Source organism: Numenius arquata, chromosome 10, assembly GCF_964106895.1.
Source record: "Numenius arquata chromosome 10, bNumArq3.hap1.1, whole genome shotgun sequence".
NCBI lineage: Eukaryota > Metazoa > Chordata > Aves > Charadriiformes > Scolopacidae > Numenius > Numenius arquata.
This window is the reverse complement of record NC_133585.1, coordinates 26,964,189-26,981,092: the sequence shown is the minus strand read 5'-3', so window position 1 is coordinate 26,981,092 and position 16,904 is coordinate 26,964,189. Positions and strand designations below refer to the sequence as shown.

The following is a 16,904-nucleotide window of genomic DNA, read 5'->3' as shown; positions in this document are numbered from 1 at the left end:
GCAACTATTAAAAAAAACATGTAGCTTCATTCTTTGAATAAAGGTCTGCACCATTGGTAACTTAATAACTGAAAGCCCGGGCAAGCAATTGCAATGCAGAGGAAAAAAAGAAAAGGAACAAGAAAAGTCAGGAATTTAGCTAGAGAAAGAAAAAAGAGAGAGACCCCAGCCACTGTTCTTTAGTACCTCTTACTCTGCACGGTTTCTTCCAGCATACACTTCTCAGCCATGCCTCAAACTGAAATCTGCATTTGCCTCCTTCCAAGAATTTACAGCTGCAGCTCCTTGGAGTATCACTAATGGTCCTAATTTAGTTCAGTATCTGAGGTCCTGTCCTTTGTTAGTGGAGTTACAGAGTTAACTGGCATTTTGGCAGTTTTTACAAGGCACTTCTAAGGAAAAAAAAAAAAAAAAAAGGTCCAGCAAATACTTGAAATTTAATACATATTTTGCATTATGCACATGTCCAGTGGAGTCTTCATGTCACAACCTGCCATCCATTCTTGGAATTGTTAAGTACCTCTCTACACCACATTGCTCACTCCGTCCTGCTCTCAGGGGAGCATCCATCGAGGTGTTTTAGACAGGACCCTGGTTATAGAGGCCTTGCCCAGCTGTGAAGTTACAGTAATTGTCTCTCTCAACTTAAATTCCTGCCGTTTCTGCCTGTCCACACGCTTCCCAACACTGGTCTCCTTAGCTCCGGCTCTGCCTTAGCACCCACAGACCTGCTGGGACGCGCTGTTTCCAACGCTCCTCTGCTCTGCCGCGCACCCGCTATCCGCTCGCGCTGTGGTACCTCAGGAAAGGCCACCCGCCTCCTCCCCTCAACCGCTCCTTAATTAATTAATTAATTACTTTGACAGGGAAGGAGGTGGAGCGGGGGGGTGTGGGGTGGTCGGGGGAGGCTTCTCCCTCCGCCGTCGGCAGGGCAGGGCGCGGAAGGAGCGACCGAGCTGAGAAGCGCCGAGCCGCGCGACTAACGGCCGTGGGCGCGCGCAGCCATTACCACAGCCGAAATAACGGTCCCGGCACGCGCGGGCTGCACGCGCCCGGCCTCACCCCCTCAACCTCTCCCCCGCGCGGGAGAGACCATTGCCAGGGAATTGCGGGGGGGAGGGAGGAGAAGTGAGGGGAGGACCGGACAGGCGGAAGAGACCACTAGGCCACGCTTCCGGGGAGGGCAAGGCCACGCCGTTATGGGCCCATTGTCCCTGGTGCCGGCCCGCCCTGGGGCGGGGCAAGCTGCAATAGGCAGGGCGAGCAGCCAATCGGCGCGGTGGATGAAGGTTGAGGGGAGGGGTGGGGGGGCGGCCGGAAGCGTTGCCAGACGGAAGTGCCGCGGGGGGTGTGTGCGGGGCGGTGCCGGGTTGGGACCGGGAGCGGGACCGGGACCGGGAGCGATCGGGCTGAGGAGGGTGGTGGGTGCCGCCGCGGCCGGCCTCGCCGAGCCGAGCCGAGCCGAGCCGGCGGCTGATGTGGAGCCGGCGGGGCGTGCGGGCGGTGATGCGCGCCCGGCGGGAACCGGCGCCGGCCCGCTGAGGCGCCGCGGGCCCCGGAGTGGGGCGTGAGGAGGGCCGGTGGGTGCCGCCGCGGCCGGCCTCGCCGCCGCCATGCCGTGCACCTGCGGGAACTGGCGGCGGTGGATTCGGCCGCTGGTGGTGCTGCTGTACATCGTTGGGCTGCTGGTGGTGGTGCCGCTCTGCGTCTGGGAGCTGCAGAAGCTGGAGGTGAGAGACGGGGCGCGGTGGGCCGGGGCGGGAGAGGACACACAGACAGACAGACACACACAGACAGACACACAGACACACACATACACACTCATCCCGGGCCCATCCGGGGCGGCCGCGGTCCTCTCAGGCGGTTGGCGGCGGCCTTCAGCCCCGGGCGGAGAGGAGAGGAGAGGCCGGAGAAGTTCCGCCGTGCCTTTATGGTGCCGTTACAGCAGGAACGGAGCGGGGTGGACACGGGACGGGATTTCTTTCTCCTTCCGGTTCAGTTATACTGGGTGTTTTAACAGGAGATGCGGTGCTGAAGAAATGAGAGCCAGGCGCGGCTGGAGCTCTGCCCCTGGCCTGCCCACAACGTCTGTTTTGACACTTAGTAGTAATGCAGGCATTCATAGAATCACAGAATGGTTTAGATTGGAAGGGACCTTAAAGATCATCGAGTTCCAACACCCCTGCCATGGGCAGGGACACCTCCACCAGACCAGGTTGCTCAAAGCCCCATCCAGCCTGGCCTTAAACGCTTCCAGGGATGGGGCATCCACAGCTTCTCTGGGCAACCTGTTCCAGCGTCTCACCCCCCTCACAGCAAAGAATTTCATCCCGATATCTAATCTAAACCTCCCCTCTTTCAGTTTAAAATATTTGAGGTAATTCTGTCTGGTAGGGAGAATTGAAGTAGTAGATAGAGAAGCTTCTCTTTCATGCTGTTGGTACGTCTGTGGTGGTGTGATATACTGTAGTATTTCGTAACAGTAGCACAGGAATTACGCACACGTGTGATAGCATTACTTTTCCAACAAAAAGTAAAACTGTAACCTTAAGATATATATTGTCCAATTTAATACAGGCTTGTTCCACTGGAGGTAAGCTTTTTCATGGTATAATCTTAAGCACTTGATGACAGTACAGTCTGTCTTGAGGGTATTGTAAATTTCCTACTTTGAAACTCTGTTCTGATGCCTTCATACCTTCCGCATAATGGATGTTTATATCAAAGTGGTACCTGAAATTTTAAAATCATTGAATCTGACAGTGGTGGAGAAACTACTCGGAAGCGATCTTTGAAATGGAAAGCAACAGAAGATGTTGGATGTTGATGTACAGTGGGGGATCAGAGAAGAAATTGAGAAAGTTTGAGAAGAGTTTACTGTGTTTCTCAGTTTTGGGTACTTAGGATTATTAATATAGTTGTTTTTTGGGCAGCTTTGGTTTAAAATTGTAGCCATATGTATATATGAATGCATATCTATTTCAGATTGTTAAATGAAACTAGTTGAAATTGATTACTAGTTGGAACTTCGTTTTAAATCTAAAAATACTTTCAATCCCCAAGCTTTCAGAAACTTGATAATGAAGCACAGAACTGAGACAAGTTCCAGACCTAAAGCAAGGAATCCATTGTGGCTTTCAGTAAATTAAATAGTGAGCATTACTATGTTCTTGTAGAACGTTTTGTGTTTATTGGTGATGTCGTTGTTTACTTCTGCAACCTTCCTCATCTTTTTCTTTTGAGTTTTTAAGTTTTACTCTAAGCCACATCAACAGATTGCAAGGGAGACTTTGGGAGTTTGTGTATCCGGAAGGGAGAGTTAGAAAAACTAAACGTAATATTGGGATATGTACTTAATATGCATCTTAAAACTCTATTCACAGTAAAGAAAAAGAAAGATGAATTATTTTTATTGCTATACTAGTAAAACTTTAAAGTACTAATACAGAAACTTTGATCTTGCATTCTTCTTTTCCTTTGCAAGGTTGGAATTCATACCAAGGCATGGTTTATCGCTGGGATATTTCTACTAATGACTATTCCAATATCTCTCTGGGGAATACTACAACACTTAGTCCATTATACTCAACCTGAATTACAGAAGCCAATAATAAGGTAACATTTCACATTTTATCTGTGCTACAAATGTTGAATTTAATTCAGACTGAAAATACTTCTAGTAATATGAAATGTTCTTTTATCATTGTAACAGGATTCTGTGGATGGTGCCGATTTACAGTTTAGACAGTGTAAGTGTTCTCTTACTGTTAACAGCTTGATAAAATTCTGTTTGCTGTGGGAGTGAGGAAAAACAGTGCCACAGTTAGCAGAAACTATGCTGCATGGAGGGTCATAGGCCTAGAAACTTCTGGGCATTCCTGTTTATGGAGTACATCAGAAGCGTAGTTCTGGCGATATTAGACTCTTCTTGTGGAGCTTGTGGGATCGCTTTTGCTAACTGTTCTTAAACTTCTCCTTGAATATCCTTTATGACAGATGTGGAAATGGGTACGACAAGAGCCTGCTTTTGGTCCTTCCATCTTCAGTAACAGCTGAGCTGGAAACCAGACAGATCCAAGTAACTGTCTCAAAATTGAGTGCCTTTCCTTTCTTTCCCGAGTTAGGCTTAGTACTAAAATTCTTTCCCGAGTGCTAAATTTCTCCCTTTTTGCTTCAGGGGGCAAAGGGTAAGATCCCACAAAAAACCCACTTCTGAATACTTCGATGCAATAGATTCTATTTGCCATACCAGATACGGTTCCTGTAAATATGTCACTTGTAGGGGTGATTTCAGGCAGAGCTAGGCAACAAACATCCTGAATCTGTGGACTGTACAGGATGTGTGTTTACGTGTTGTCATCACCTCTTGACGTTGCAAATGCTTCTGTTTCCCCCACAAGAGACAGCTTTCCAGGAACTTTTCCTTTGATTTTTCTCTCATCTCTTGAGTGTTTATGAAGCGTCACCCGTGTGTGTGTGTTCCCAGCGCCCCCCCCCCCCTTTTTCTTTTTTATATTTTTGAAAGACTAGGATTTAGAGTATCTGAGAGTGAAGGAGAGTGGGGAAGAAAACAACATTATCTGTTTCCTATGGGGAATATCTAGTGGGAGGTGTCCCTGCCCATGGCAGGGGGGTTGGGACTCTATGATCTTTAAGGTCCCTTCCAACTCTAGCCATTCTATGATTCTATGAATATCAACTACCTCAGGCTGATATTTCAAGTACAGAATTTTCCTTTGGAAGAAAAATGCCTGCTAGTTAAATGAGCTCTAGCCAGGCGTTCAGAAGCATTTCTGGCATACTGAAATCTTTCCCCAGACTCTTGGATCTTATGGCCTTTGCTGCATATGTGATATCCTCCTAGAGTGCTTAATCTGAGCTGAAATTAAAGTTCTCAGATTCAAATACGGTGTTCTCGGTTTACTAGATGCAGTATTACCTCTTCCCCAAAGCTGTTGCAGCATCTGTTACTCTAGTATTTTTTAATTGTGATGTGTCTTCCTGTGTTCCTCTGGTCAGAGAAGGCAGAGCATTCGCTCTACTGCAACCTAGGGAAGCAAAGCAAATTTAAAAGACCTGCCTCTATTTAACCCCACCCCCCCCCCCAAGAAAAAACAATGTACAAACAAAAAAAACCTCACCCAGTAGGACAGGATGCACTAAACCGTGCAACAGCAGCGTGATACTCAAAATCAAAAATTTGAGAGCTCTGACAGCTGATCCATAAAGACAATTTTGCAGAAAAATCACTTTTTCTGTCTGAAATTCTTGTTTAGAGGGATGGCTACCACTTTAAGCTGCCGCTTTCTACTACATTTTGCAAACGTGCTGGAACAAACATTTACACATTAGACACCAAAAGAAATCAACTTTGCACTGACAGACTAAAAACTTAGTTCTCAAAGCCATACTAGCAATGAATATGTTAATTTCAGGAAACGGTTCTGTCTTGTCTCCTCCTAACTGGGGTAGGTTATGTGTAGGGAACCATCTCCTTAGTTACTTTTAAATGAAAGACTTAATTGCGTGGTCAAAAATCCAGAGCATCTCTTGCGTGGTGCTTTTAAGCGTGCTTCCATTTGAGGCAGCGGAGAAGAGACCTGAAATTCTACTGGCATTTTTACAGAATGTTACTTTCTAGCTGTAGCATCACGCTCTTATTAGCCAAATGCTTCAAGCCCTGTTTAATTAGTGCCTGCTGTCTAATGAATTATCGCTTGCTGAACTAGCCAGCCAGTGTTGTCATTGGAATCACTGTTGTCTTTCTTGCATGTAACCTTCTGTGTACCTCTCTTCTTACAGTGGATAGCTTTGAAATACCCCAACATTGCAATATATGTGGATACATGTCGGGAATGCTATGAAGCTTATGTCATCTATAATTTTATGGTTTTTCTTTCAAATTATCTAACCAACCGGTATCCAAACCTCGTATTAATAATAGAAGCGAAAGATCAGCAGAGACATCTGCCGCCTCTCTGTTGTTGTCCATCGTGGGCTATGGGAGAGTGAGTACATGATGACATCTTAAAATTTTAAGCTGTGTAATCAGATACAAGTATTATTTTTTTTCATATTTAGTGGTATAACTGTTGTGGCTTGGCAGAGTCAGTTTGCACACACTTTGTTTATCAACTATGAACCTCTTCTGAAAGCAGCTGTGAACATGTTTTCATCAAGCTGTAAATCGTCCTATAAATTGCACTTAGCTACTAACATACATTGGCTCAGGTGGTCCTGAAGGAATCTTTCTTGTTTTTGAAAAAATACTGGAAAAAGGTCTCCTTGAATTTGCTTCCTTTGTTACCGTACAATATTTGCCCAAAACCTCATGTAGAATCACTGGTAGGCCTGTTGCTTTTACTTCCCCAGGTGAAGGACAAAAGGCCATATGCCCGTGAACTGCTTGTTCCTGCATGCTTAATCTGATAAGCACCTCTCCTAAGAGATTTTAGTAAAGCTGTTTAAAATGTTAAAGACAAACTGTGGATGTAAGCCATTCTTAAACATCTTCAAACGCGGTGAAAACTGCATTCTCTTTGTTTAGTCCGTGGCCGAAAGAAGTGAATCATTGAGTATTTCCTGTTACGTATCTATAAAAGTCTAGGTCTTTTGTGTATTGCATATGTACACCCTATACACTGTAACATTTGAAGTCCTGGAAGCAGAAGTTGAAACTACCATGAAATAAAAATTCAGTTTAGGGAAACTACTGAGAACAGGAAATTTCCATAAGTGAATTGTCTTTAAATTCTTGTACAATGAATTTTGTGTTTCTCTTGCAGAGTTTTATTATTTAGATGTAAACTGGGTGTTTTGCAGTACACTGTTGTCAGACCATTTACTACCATTATTGCTTTGTAAGTATGCCCATAAATAATTGATACTGATCTTCGATGTAATTTTGAGAGTTACACTGGAAAGAATTTTCATGCCCTTCGTATTGAATCAACGCAGTTTGAAAGCAGACCGGTCGTGTTACATGCTAAATGGGTCCTGGCAATTTGAATCAACCTATGATTTCTTTATGACTTCTCTATAGCAAATCACTACTTGCAGGATTTAAATAATAAATACTTAATGCCTGATGCTGAAAGCAGTGGGAGAGAGTGTGAAGTACTGTTTATGTGGGAAAGGCATTTTTATGATCTCTTAATTTTTCGAGTCTCTTTTTTCTTGCTTCTCCCTTTTCTCATTGGCTTCAACAATTGCGTATTTTTAAGTCAGGTTTTATGCGACTTTTAAAATTTTATAAAAACTTTGCATGCGACAAGCTTGACTGTGTGCCTTCATACATGTCATAGAACCTGTTGTTGTGAAGTACATAGTGATTAATTCTAAAAATTCTTTCAGAATTTGTGAACTAGTGGGAGTGTATGATGAAGGAAACTTCAGCTTCAACAACGCGTGGACTTACTTAGTTATACTTAACAACATGTCACAGCTAGTGAGTATCAGGAGTACATCTTTCTGCTCTTTTAAGTCATTGTATTAGTATTACGTGAATCTTTTTATATGAACTATTGACAGTAATTGTGTTGGCATCTGGTAACTACAGAATCACAGAATGATATGGGGTTGGAAGGGACCTCTGGAGATCATCCAGTCCAACCCCCTGCCAAAGCAGGTCCACCCAGAGCAGGTTGCACAGGAACGTGTCCAGGCGGGTTTGGAATGTCTCCAGAGATGGAGACTCCACCACCTCCCTGGGCAGCCTCTTCCAGGGCTCTGCCACCCTCCCAGGAAAGAAGTTCCTCCTCACGTTTAGGTGGAACTTTTTATGTTCAAGTCTGTGCCCATTTCCTCTTGTCCTGTCCCTGGGCACCACTGAAAAAAGACCAGTCCCATCCTCCTGACACCCTCCCTTTAAGTATTTATAGGCGTTGATCAGATCCCCCCTCAGCCTTCTCTTCTCCAGACTAAAAAGACCCAAGTCCCTCAGCCTCTCCTCATAAGGGAGATGCTCCAGGCCCCTCATCATCTTTGTGGTCCTCTGCTGTACCCTCTCCAGCAGTTCCCTGTCCTTCTTGAACTGGGGAGCCCAGAACTGGTCCCAGTGCTCCAGATGGGGCCTCTCCAGGGCAGAGTAGAGGGGGAGGATGACCTCCCTCAACCTGCTGGTCACACTCTTCCTGATGCACCCCAGGATCCATTGGCCTTCTTGGCCACAAGGGCACATTGTTGGCTCATGGTCATCCTGTTGTCTACCAGGACTCCTAGGTCTTTCTCCTCAGAGGTGCTCTCCAGCAGGTCAGCCCCCAAAATTCTTATGGGTAGACTATTTCCCACTGTAAGTCAAAGTTACAATCTGTTAAATACTATGTATGCAAAATACTAGGGAAACAGACAGCCTAAAACTTCTATTATTTGACTGTATAGCTGCATAAAGCAATAAAATCACGGAATCACGGAATTGTCAGAGTTGGAAGGGACCTCTAGAGATCATCCAGTCCAACTCCCCTGCTGAAGCAGGGTTGCCCAGAGCACATCACTCAGGACTGCATCCAGGCGGGGCTTGAAGATCTCCAGAGAAGGGGACTCCACCACCTCCCTGGGCAGCCTGTTCCAGGGCTCTGCCACCCTCACCCTAAAGAAGTTTTTCCTCATATTTGAATGGAACTTCCCATGTTCCAGCTTGTGCCCGTTGCCCCTCGTCCTGTCACTGGGAACCACTGAAAAGAGTCCGGCTCCATCCTCCTTCAACCCACCCTTTAGGTACTTGTAAACATAGATAAGGCCTCCCCTCAGCCTTCTCTTCTCCAAGCTGAAAAGCCCCAGCTCTTTGAGTCTTTCCTCATAAGGGAGATGCTCCAATCCCTTAATCATCTTAGTTGCCCTACGTTGGACTCTCTCCAGTAGTTCCCTGTCTCTCTTGAACTGGGGAGCCCAGAACTGGATGCAGTGTCTCACTGTGTCTCATAAAGTGTCTCATCTCTCTACCCCAAACTATTTGATTGGTGAAGTGATGTGGCCCAGGCGCGTTAGAGCTCTAGACTTGCACCTCTGCAGAAGAGATCACTGCCCTTACCCCGGCAGCATCCTCCCAGCACGCACACAAAGAATCAGCAGCGGCCACGTTAAAAATAGCGTGTTACAAAGCTGGTGGTAACAACACTGACAGGGAAAAAATGGCAATAGCGCGTGCTGTGCTGAGATTCTGGCCGGCCTAACACCTTGTCTTGTTGGTTCAGCTGCCAGATGATGTCAGGGTGAGAGGAAGGTGTCAGCCCCTAGACTTGAAAAATTTCATTTTGGAGGTCAGGGATTGCGTTTAGTGGCTTGCTGGGAATCCAGAGCAAGAATTTTCTGCTTCACCTGGGGCACATTACGCGTGAGCTAATGTGAGTGGAGAGAGCAGCAGCTCCGGCTCCTTGCTGCTTAGCCTTCTAGCCTCCGAGCTTCTCACTTCTCTTGGCAACAGCAGCAGGAGTCAGAACAGCGTGACATCCCATCCAAACAGGGCGTCCTCCTACTGCCACCGCTGTGCTTGATGGGTGACTGTTAACGAAGGACCTGTAACTGCTTTCTGCTGTGACAAGTCCCAGCAGCAGATACTTCTGCGTGTCCTGGTTGACAGGATTGCTTAAGGAGACTCAGTAGCAAGAGGCTAGGAGAATGTGGGTGAAAAGGGGAGATCAGTTCCTTAGGTTTAGCTATACGTTGGTTTGGTTGCTTGCAGTTGCCATTAATGGGAAACTTGTTCAGATTTGTGGTGAAGATGGCATTCGTCGCCTCGCCTCTCGTAAAGAGGCAACGTTTCAGGTGTTTTTAACAGAAGCCTGAAAGAACATGTGCTTTTTGTGCCATTTTCTCTAGAGATGTGCTTGGCATCGAAAAGATTTGGTGGGACCTTCCTATGCTATGCTTTAGTGTGTAGGTGACCTCAGTCTCTGTCTGCCAATACCGTGCGTTTCAGAAATACAATTTCAAGAAAAAAAGAAAAAAGGCTTGCCCTAAAACAGTAAGGCAAAAGTTTTCATAAATCCAGAGCCTTTTTTCTAAAATAGGTAGCTTTTAGGTTTGTATTATAGGGTGATATTTTTTTTAACTGAAGAGATGCTGCAAAACAAGTCCCTCATAAAATAAAGCTTTTCTTCATTTTCTTTTCCGGTTAGTTTGCTATGTATTGTCTCGTGCTGTTTTATAAAGTACTACGTGAAGAACTGAATCCTATCCAACCTGTCGGCAAGTTCCTTTGCGTGAAGATGGTCGTTTTTGTTTCTTTCTGGTAAGTGAATTATTTACTTACTGCTCCTTGTTCTCAGGCTGGATCGTCAAAGAGCTAAAAAGGCTGGATTTGTTACTGAGGTTGGAGGCCTCAAAAAAAAATCTCCCCGTACTCAAGTGAAGTGCTGCGAGGGGAAACCGGTACTATTATGTTGGACAGAGCAGGCTTGTTCACTTAAGATTAATTTTTAGACTTGCCATTTTGTAAGGTGGTTCTCAAGAACCTAATTTATTTTAGAATCTTCACTCGCAGTTATTTCAAAAGAAAAAAAATGATTTTTTTTTTTTTTTTACTTTTAAAAGAACATTGCTTTAACCTTTTCAGAATAAATTCCTGTACGTTTACTATTTTAAGTATGAGAGTGCATTTGACTATCTGAAGATTACTCTGGGTTGCAGTAGTACCCTGAAAGAGAAGCAACTTGTTCTAATAACTAACTGGAGCAACGCACTCTTTGGTTGGTGTTCCCTGTTGGTCTTTAGGACTGTGGATGAATGACACGTCTTTTTAAGTCTGTTTTGTTGTGTTTTCCTCCTCTTAAAATCTAAATATATAAACAGTAAGTTTCTTGTAAGATTCTTCCTATGCACATACATCTGTATGCACGCAGACAGGCATTGTTTACCAGATTTGCTCGGAGATTTTTTGGCACTGCTGTTACAGTAAATTAAAAAAAAACCCCAATCTTTATAGGCAAGCTGTGCTTATTGCATTGTTGGTGAAAGTTGGCGTCATTTCTGAGAAACACACGTGGGAATGGCAAAGTGTGGAAGCTGTGGCTACCGGCCTACAGGTAAGAGCAGACAATTCCTTCTCAGGAGGCATGGCTGTACGTAGCGTGACGTAGCTGATCTCAAGCAAATTTTGTCAAATTCACTGGGGAGGGTCTGTTTACAAAGGCCTGCAGTGACAGGACGAGGGGCAATGGTTTTAAGTTGGAGAAGGGGAGATTTAGATTGGATATTAGGAGAAAGTTCTTTACCATGAGGGTGGTGGAACACTGGAACAGGTTGCCCAGGGAGGTGGTTGAGGCCCCTTCCCTTGAGATATTCAAGGTGAAGCTCGACGAGGCCCTGGGCAACCTCGTCTGGTTGGGGGTGTCCCTGCTGACTGCGGGGAGGTGGGACTAGATGACCTTTGGAGGTCCCTTCCGGCCTGGACCAATCTATGAATCTATGAACACAGGCTAAGTTAGTGCTGAATTTATTGTAAGTTGGGCTATGCTACAGCCAGTCACCCCAAGTGAGTTTTATCCCCAACACTTCCACGTGCACGCGTTGGGCAGGAGGAACGTGTCCCAGTTAAATACTTCTGTTGGACAGCCTCGCATTGCTTCTTGCAAGAATTCATTGCAGAGCTGCTGCCTGTTGAATATCCGCTTCCAGCAAGTCAGTCCAGCAGGCAAGGGCTGATTCCAATATCTATGGCTCCCTGAAGCCTGCCCAGAATATCCTACCTCTGGCGGAAAAGCAGCTGATGCCAATATCCCAAGGCAATTGCAGCCTTTCCATTGTTTCTCCAGTGATGAAGGATTGAGTCGGTATCTCTCTCCTTGCAGGATTTTATCATTTGTGTCGAGATGTTCCTGGCTGCTATTGCGCATCACTACAGTTTTTCCTATAAACCTTACGTCCAAGAAGCTGAAGAAGGGTCCTGCTTTGACTCTTTTCTTGCGATGTGGGATATTTCTGATATCAGGGCAGATATATCGGAACAGGTTCGAAACGTTGGTAAGTAACACGGACAGATCTGTATGATCTGGTAACAGTGTATGTATTTTCAGCTTTGTTTTACTCTGTTAGCCATCTCTCTAGTACCTTGAGAACATTCCATATCAAATCAGCGGCAGCTGCATCCCTTTGATGATTTCATGGCATATCAGGCACTTTGCTCTTGCCGGGACTCCTGACTGATTTAAACTCTAGTTTTTAATTTTTCTTTTGAGTAGATGGATCTCAGGGTAAGTTTCAGGTGTGACAGGTAAAAGAAAGGGATGTCCTTTTTGTTGCGTGGTGCATCTGGGGCTTGTTGTGTTGGGTTTTGTTTTGTTTTTTTTTTAATGGAAAGACATCATTTTATTTATTACAGCTAACAATGCCCATGTAAAACTCTTATAAAACAAAGACTCATCTTCTAATTTAACGTGCCTATTTTAGTGTTGATGTGTCCAAAGACCTTGGTGTAGTGCTGGAAGTATTGAAAAGTATTTTCATTTGGCATGATTCTAGGAAGGACAGTTTTGGGCCAGCCAAGGAAAATGTTTTTTGCCGAGGATCATGAACAAAACGAGCATACAAGTTTACTGTCTTCATCTACTCAAGACCCAATTTCCGATGCTTCTTCAATGCCGTCTTCACCCATGGGTCATTATCAGGGGTTTGGACACACTGTGACACCTCTCACAACGCCAACAACAGCCCCTGCAGTTGATGGCATTTATAACGCTTCTGCTACTCGAGGCTCCGAGGAGTCACCCGAACTAGAGCACAATTTATCAGAGAAAGCTTTGGGTAAAAGTTAGACTCGCCTTTTCTTTGAACTTGTCAAGGAGCCTGCTATCGACTTGCCACACGTGTTCTGTTAACGTGTACTGTTAGCGGTGAAAGGCAAAAAGCTCGGAAAAGCTACTGCGCAGACAGGAAGAGGATATGGCTGTAACTGACATCTGGATTCGGAATCCGTAACGGAGGTGAGCGCCCCGGAAGTGTAAAACACGCACGCTGTAAAAGTTTCTGCATAAATTTAAGGATCAACTCCTTAAACTGCTGAACGCTTTACACATCATGTCGAAACGACACCGACTTTTATTAAGACAAAAGAAACGTTTGAAAAAAAAAAAAAACGCTCTGCTCTTCTAAAGGTGACGCGTAAGTACTACTAGCGGTGGGAAGACTGAATGTCAAGAATGTAATTTAAGGAGGGCAGCAGCAAAGAAGTGTTTGTATTGGCTTTGGTTGTCCTCTTAACGACGGTAATTTCCACGCCCCAGTGCTGAACGGAGCGTGGACGAAACGGTAACTGCTGTACAGATGCCATCTTCTTCCCTTTCCTGCGTAGCTAAATAAAACGCCTTCATGAAGATAATTATTACAGAGCATCAGCAAAGAATCTATACGAAGAAAGCATTCCCTACAGGCCTCGCTACAAAATTCCACGCTCGGAACGTAACGGTTGGCGTATCTGTTGTCCTTGTAGCTCTTAATTTGCAATATGGCTTTTACATATAGAAGAGACAGCCAGGATGAGAGGTTTTGGAATAATACTTTACACTTAACTGCTTGCTTCCTATCCTTCTAAAATGAGAATAACGGTTACTACCGTATTCTGTGTGGAGGGGAATAAAGGATGTCGAAGCAGAAAACAAAACTGATTATTTTGGGCTGCAATAAATTCTTTAATGCTTACGGTTTTTTTTTTTAAGCTGCTAAAGCAGGCTACCTTGACAATGCCTCTGTTGTAACTTGTATTCCTAAATTTGTGTGGGTGTGAATATCGTATTATGCTTCTAGTAGAGCCTGGTTTCAAATATACTAGTTGATTTAGGTTTGTTGGTTTTTTTTTTTTTCCCCACCCACCACCCCAGAAGAGACCTTTGCCGAGGTAAAACTAAGTAGCTACTCTAATATTGGAGTTATTGGCATTAGGCTTTATTAAACTGTTATTTTGTGAAAACTGACAAAATCGGAGGGGTATTGTTTTTACCCTGTTACCAGATCTTTACTACTATTGCATGTTTGCAATCTGACAGGAAAAAAAAAAAAAACAAACCCAAAACCTAGAGCGCTGACCTTTTAAGTGACATCTGAAGGTTCTTTTTCAGGATCGTTAGCATTTACAGGATAAACGTTTAACTTCTGGCTGTCACAGCAAATTAATTTTAAGTGCTTTTTTTTGCAGTACTAGTGTGATGTAAATATCGCGCCTTACTCACTAGGCTGCAGATTTTATAGTTGACTGTACTTGCTGTATCTGAATTTAGTGAGAAAATGCAAATCATCATTTTCAATTTGCCAAGTCATTGCCTTTGTTGTAAATAATCAATTAAAGATTTTATTTAAACTGTTCATCTTCTTTCAATTTTATTTACTGCTATGGTAATTTCAGAGTGTGCGTGACATGAATGCCACCGTCCTTTCTGTGGACGGAGGGGATCTTCAGTACAACTCGTACAAGTTTAAAGTACAAGTGCTTTCTGTATTTTAAGGGTTGTGTTGAAAAGGGAATTCTTGTTTGGGCTTAGGAAGAATCAGAATCTACTTATACATGATTGTAGGTATCTGTTTCCGTGTAATAGCCATGCTCTAAAAGGAAACGACTTGTAAAAGCTCACAGCACCTGGGGACTTCAGCGCCCACTGTGGCCAGTGTTAGAAATAATCTGATTTCCTGCAGGTGAAATGTGTGCCAAGAGGACGAGCAGAGAGCTGGGCAACCTGTTCCAGTGCCTCACCACCCGCACAGCAAAGAATTTCCTCCTGATATCTAATCTAAATCTCCCCTCTTCCAATTTAAAACCATTACCCCTTGTCCTGTCACTACACTTCCTGACAAAGAGTCCCTCTCCGGCTCTCCTGTGGGCTCCCTTCAGATATTGGAAGGCTGCTATGAGGTCTCCCTGGAGCCTTCTCTTCTCCAGGCTGAACAACCCCAGCTCTCTCAGCCTGTCTTCATAGGGGAGGTGCTCCAGCCCTCTGATCATCTTCGTGGCCCTCCGCTGGACCCGTTCCAACAGGTCCATGTCCTTCCTGTGTTGAGGACTCCAAAGCTGGACACAGTACTCCAGGTGGGGTCTCACGAGCGCAGAGCAGAGGGGTAGAATCACCTCCCACGACCTGCTGGCCACACTTCTCTTGATGCAGCCCAGGATGGGGTTGGCTTTCTGGGCTGCCAGTGCGCATTGCCAGCTCATGTTGAGCTTCTCATCCACCAACACCCCCAAGCCCTTCTCCTCAGGGCTGCTCTCCAGCCATTCTCTGCCCGACCTGTATTTGTGCCTGGGATTGCCGTGTCCCAGGTACAGGACCCTGCACTTGGCCTGGCTGAACTTCATGTGGTTTGCACAAGCCCACCTCTCAAGCCTGTCCAGGTCCCTCTGGATGACATCCCTTCCCTCCAGCGTGTTGACCATGCCGCCGAGCTTGGTGTCGTCGGCAAACTTCCATCCCTGGAGACATTCAAGGTCAGGCTTGATGAGGCTCTGAGCAATCTGATCTAATTAAAGATGTCCCTGCTTACTGCAGGGGGGTTGGACTAGATGACCTTTAAAGGTCCCTTCCAACCCAACACATTCTGTGATTCTGTGTATGCAGGTAAAAAGGGGTGGCAGTAGAAATAATACCTGAAGGATCAGAGCTGCTGGAAGCTAAGTAGCTCCTGTGCTCTGGCTTTTCAAAAATCTCACAATGAGGAATTTTTTGTAATGCTTGAAGTTATGTCTGTTTGGTGTGAAAGTTAAGCAGCGGACTTTGACAGGAAAACAGGTAGTTAAGTGTCTTGGTTGCTTCTTTCACAGCATTTCTGGAAAGCTGTTATTTTATTATTACTCAGTTATTCCATGTGCACAGTATTATTATTTTTTTTCTAGGAGAAAAGGTATTTTTTCATCACAGTATCTTCTAGGATCATACCCTTCTGTTAATGATTATTACTGAATCTCCAAAAATAAACAGAAATCTTTCAGTGACACCTACCTTGGCTTTAGAAAACTACAGCAGCATTCCACAGCGTGACTTACCAAGTTTATTTGCAAATGAACGTTTTATATTCATATGTAAATCTTCTTAAGATTGCTCTTGCCTTACTTAACGCACTGCTTGAAAACTCAGTAGCGGTCATTTTCAGCCATTTACTTAGTCTCATTGAGTAAGTCTCATTAAGTAGTCTGTCCTTAATTTTTCTTTAAATCATTTTACTGTCTTATTAATTGCTAAAAAGCTTAATAAATAAGCCTAACCACTATAACAGAATCACAGAATGTTATGGGGTTGGAAGGGACCTCTGGAGATCATCTAGTCCAACCCCCTGCCAAAGCAGGTCCACCCAGAGCAGGTTGCACAGGAACGTGTCCAGGCGGGTTTGGAATGTCTCCAGAGATGGAGACTCCACCACCTCCCTGGGCAGCCTCTTCCAGGGCTCTGCCACCCTCCCAGGAAAGAAGTTCCTCCTCACGTTTAGGTGGAACTTTTTATGTTCAAGTCTGTGCCCATTTCCTCTTGTCCTGTCCCTGGGCACCACTGAAAAAAGACCGGCCCCATCCTCCTGACACCCACCCTTTAAGTATTTATAAGCATTGATCAGATCCCCCCTCAGCCTTCTCTTCTCCAGACTAAAAAGACCCAAGTCCCTCAGCCTCTCCTCATAAGGGAGATGCTCCAGGCCCCTCATCATCTTTGTGGTCCTCTGCTGTCCCCTCTCCAGCAGTTCCCTGTCCTTCTTGAACTGGGGAGCCCAGAACTGGTCCCAGTGCTCCAGATGGGGCCTCTCCAGGGCAGAGTAGAGGGGGAGGATGACCTCTCTCGACCTGCTGGTCACACTCTTCCTGATGCACCCCAGGATCCATTGGCCTTCTTGGCCACAAGGGCACATTGTTGGCTCATGGTCATCCTGTTGTTCACCAGACTCCTAGGTGTTTCTCCTCAGAGCTGCAATTTAATTATTATTTTATTATATGTGCAATT

At 45.0% G+C, this 16,904-nt stretch overlaps 1 protein-coding gene across 1 annotated transcript; it reads left to right on the top strand.

The window, feature by feature from the left end:
• The first annotated feature begins 1,613 nt into the window (after positions 1–1,613).
• On the top strand, positions 1,614–13,974 carry TMEM184C (transmembrane protein 184C). Its single transcript, XM_074154975.1, has 10 exons — positions 1,614–1,730; positions 3,485–3,615; positions 3,713–3,749; positions 5,803–6,008; positions 6,786–6,860; positions 7,354–7,447; positions 10,116–10,228; positions 10,922–11,021; positions 11,787–11,958; positions 12,457–13,974. The coding sequence occupies exons 1-10, from the start codon at positions 1,614–1,616 to the stop codon at positions 12,747–12,749; spliced, it is 1,338 nt and encodes a 445-aa protein (XP_074011076.1). The 3' UTR covers positions 12,750–13,974.
• The last annotated feature ends 2,930 nt before the right edge of the window (positions 13,975–16,904 follow it).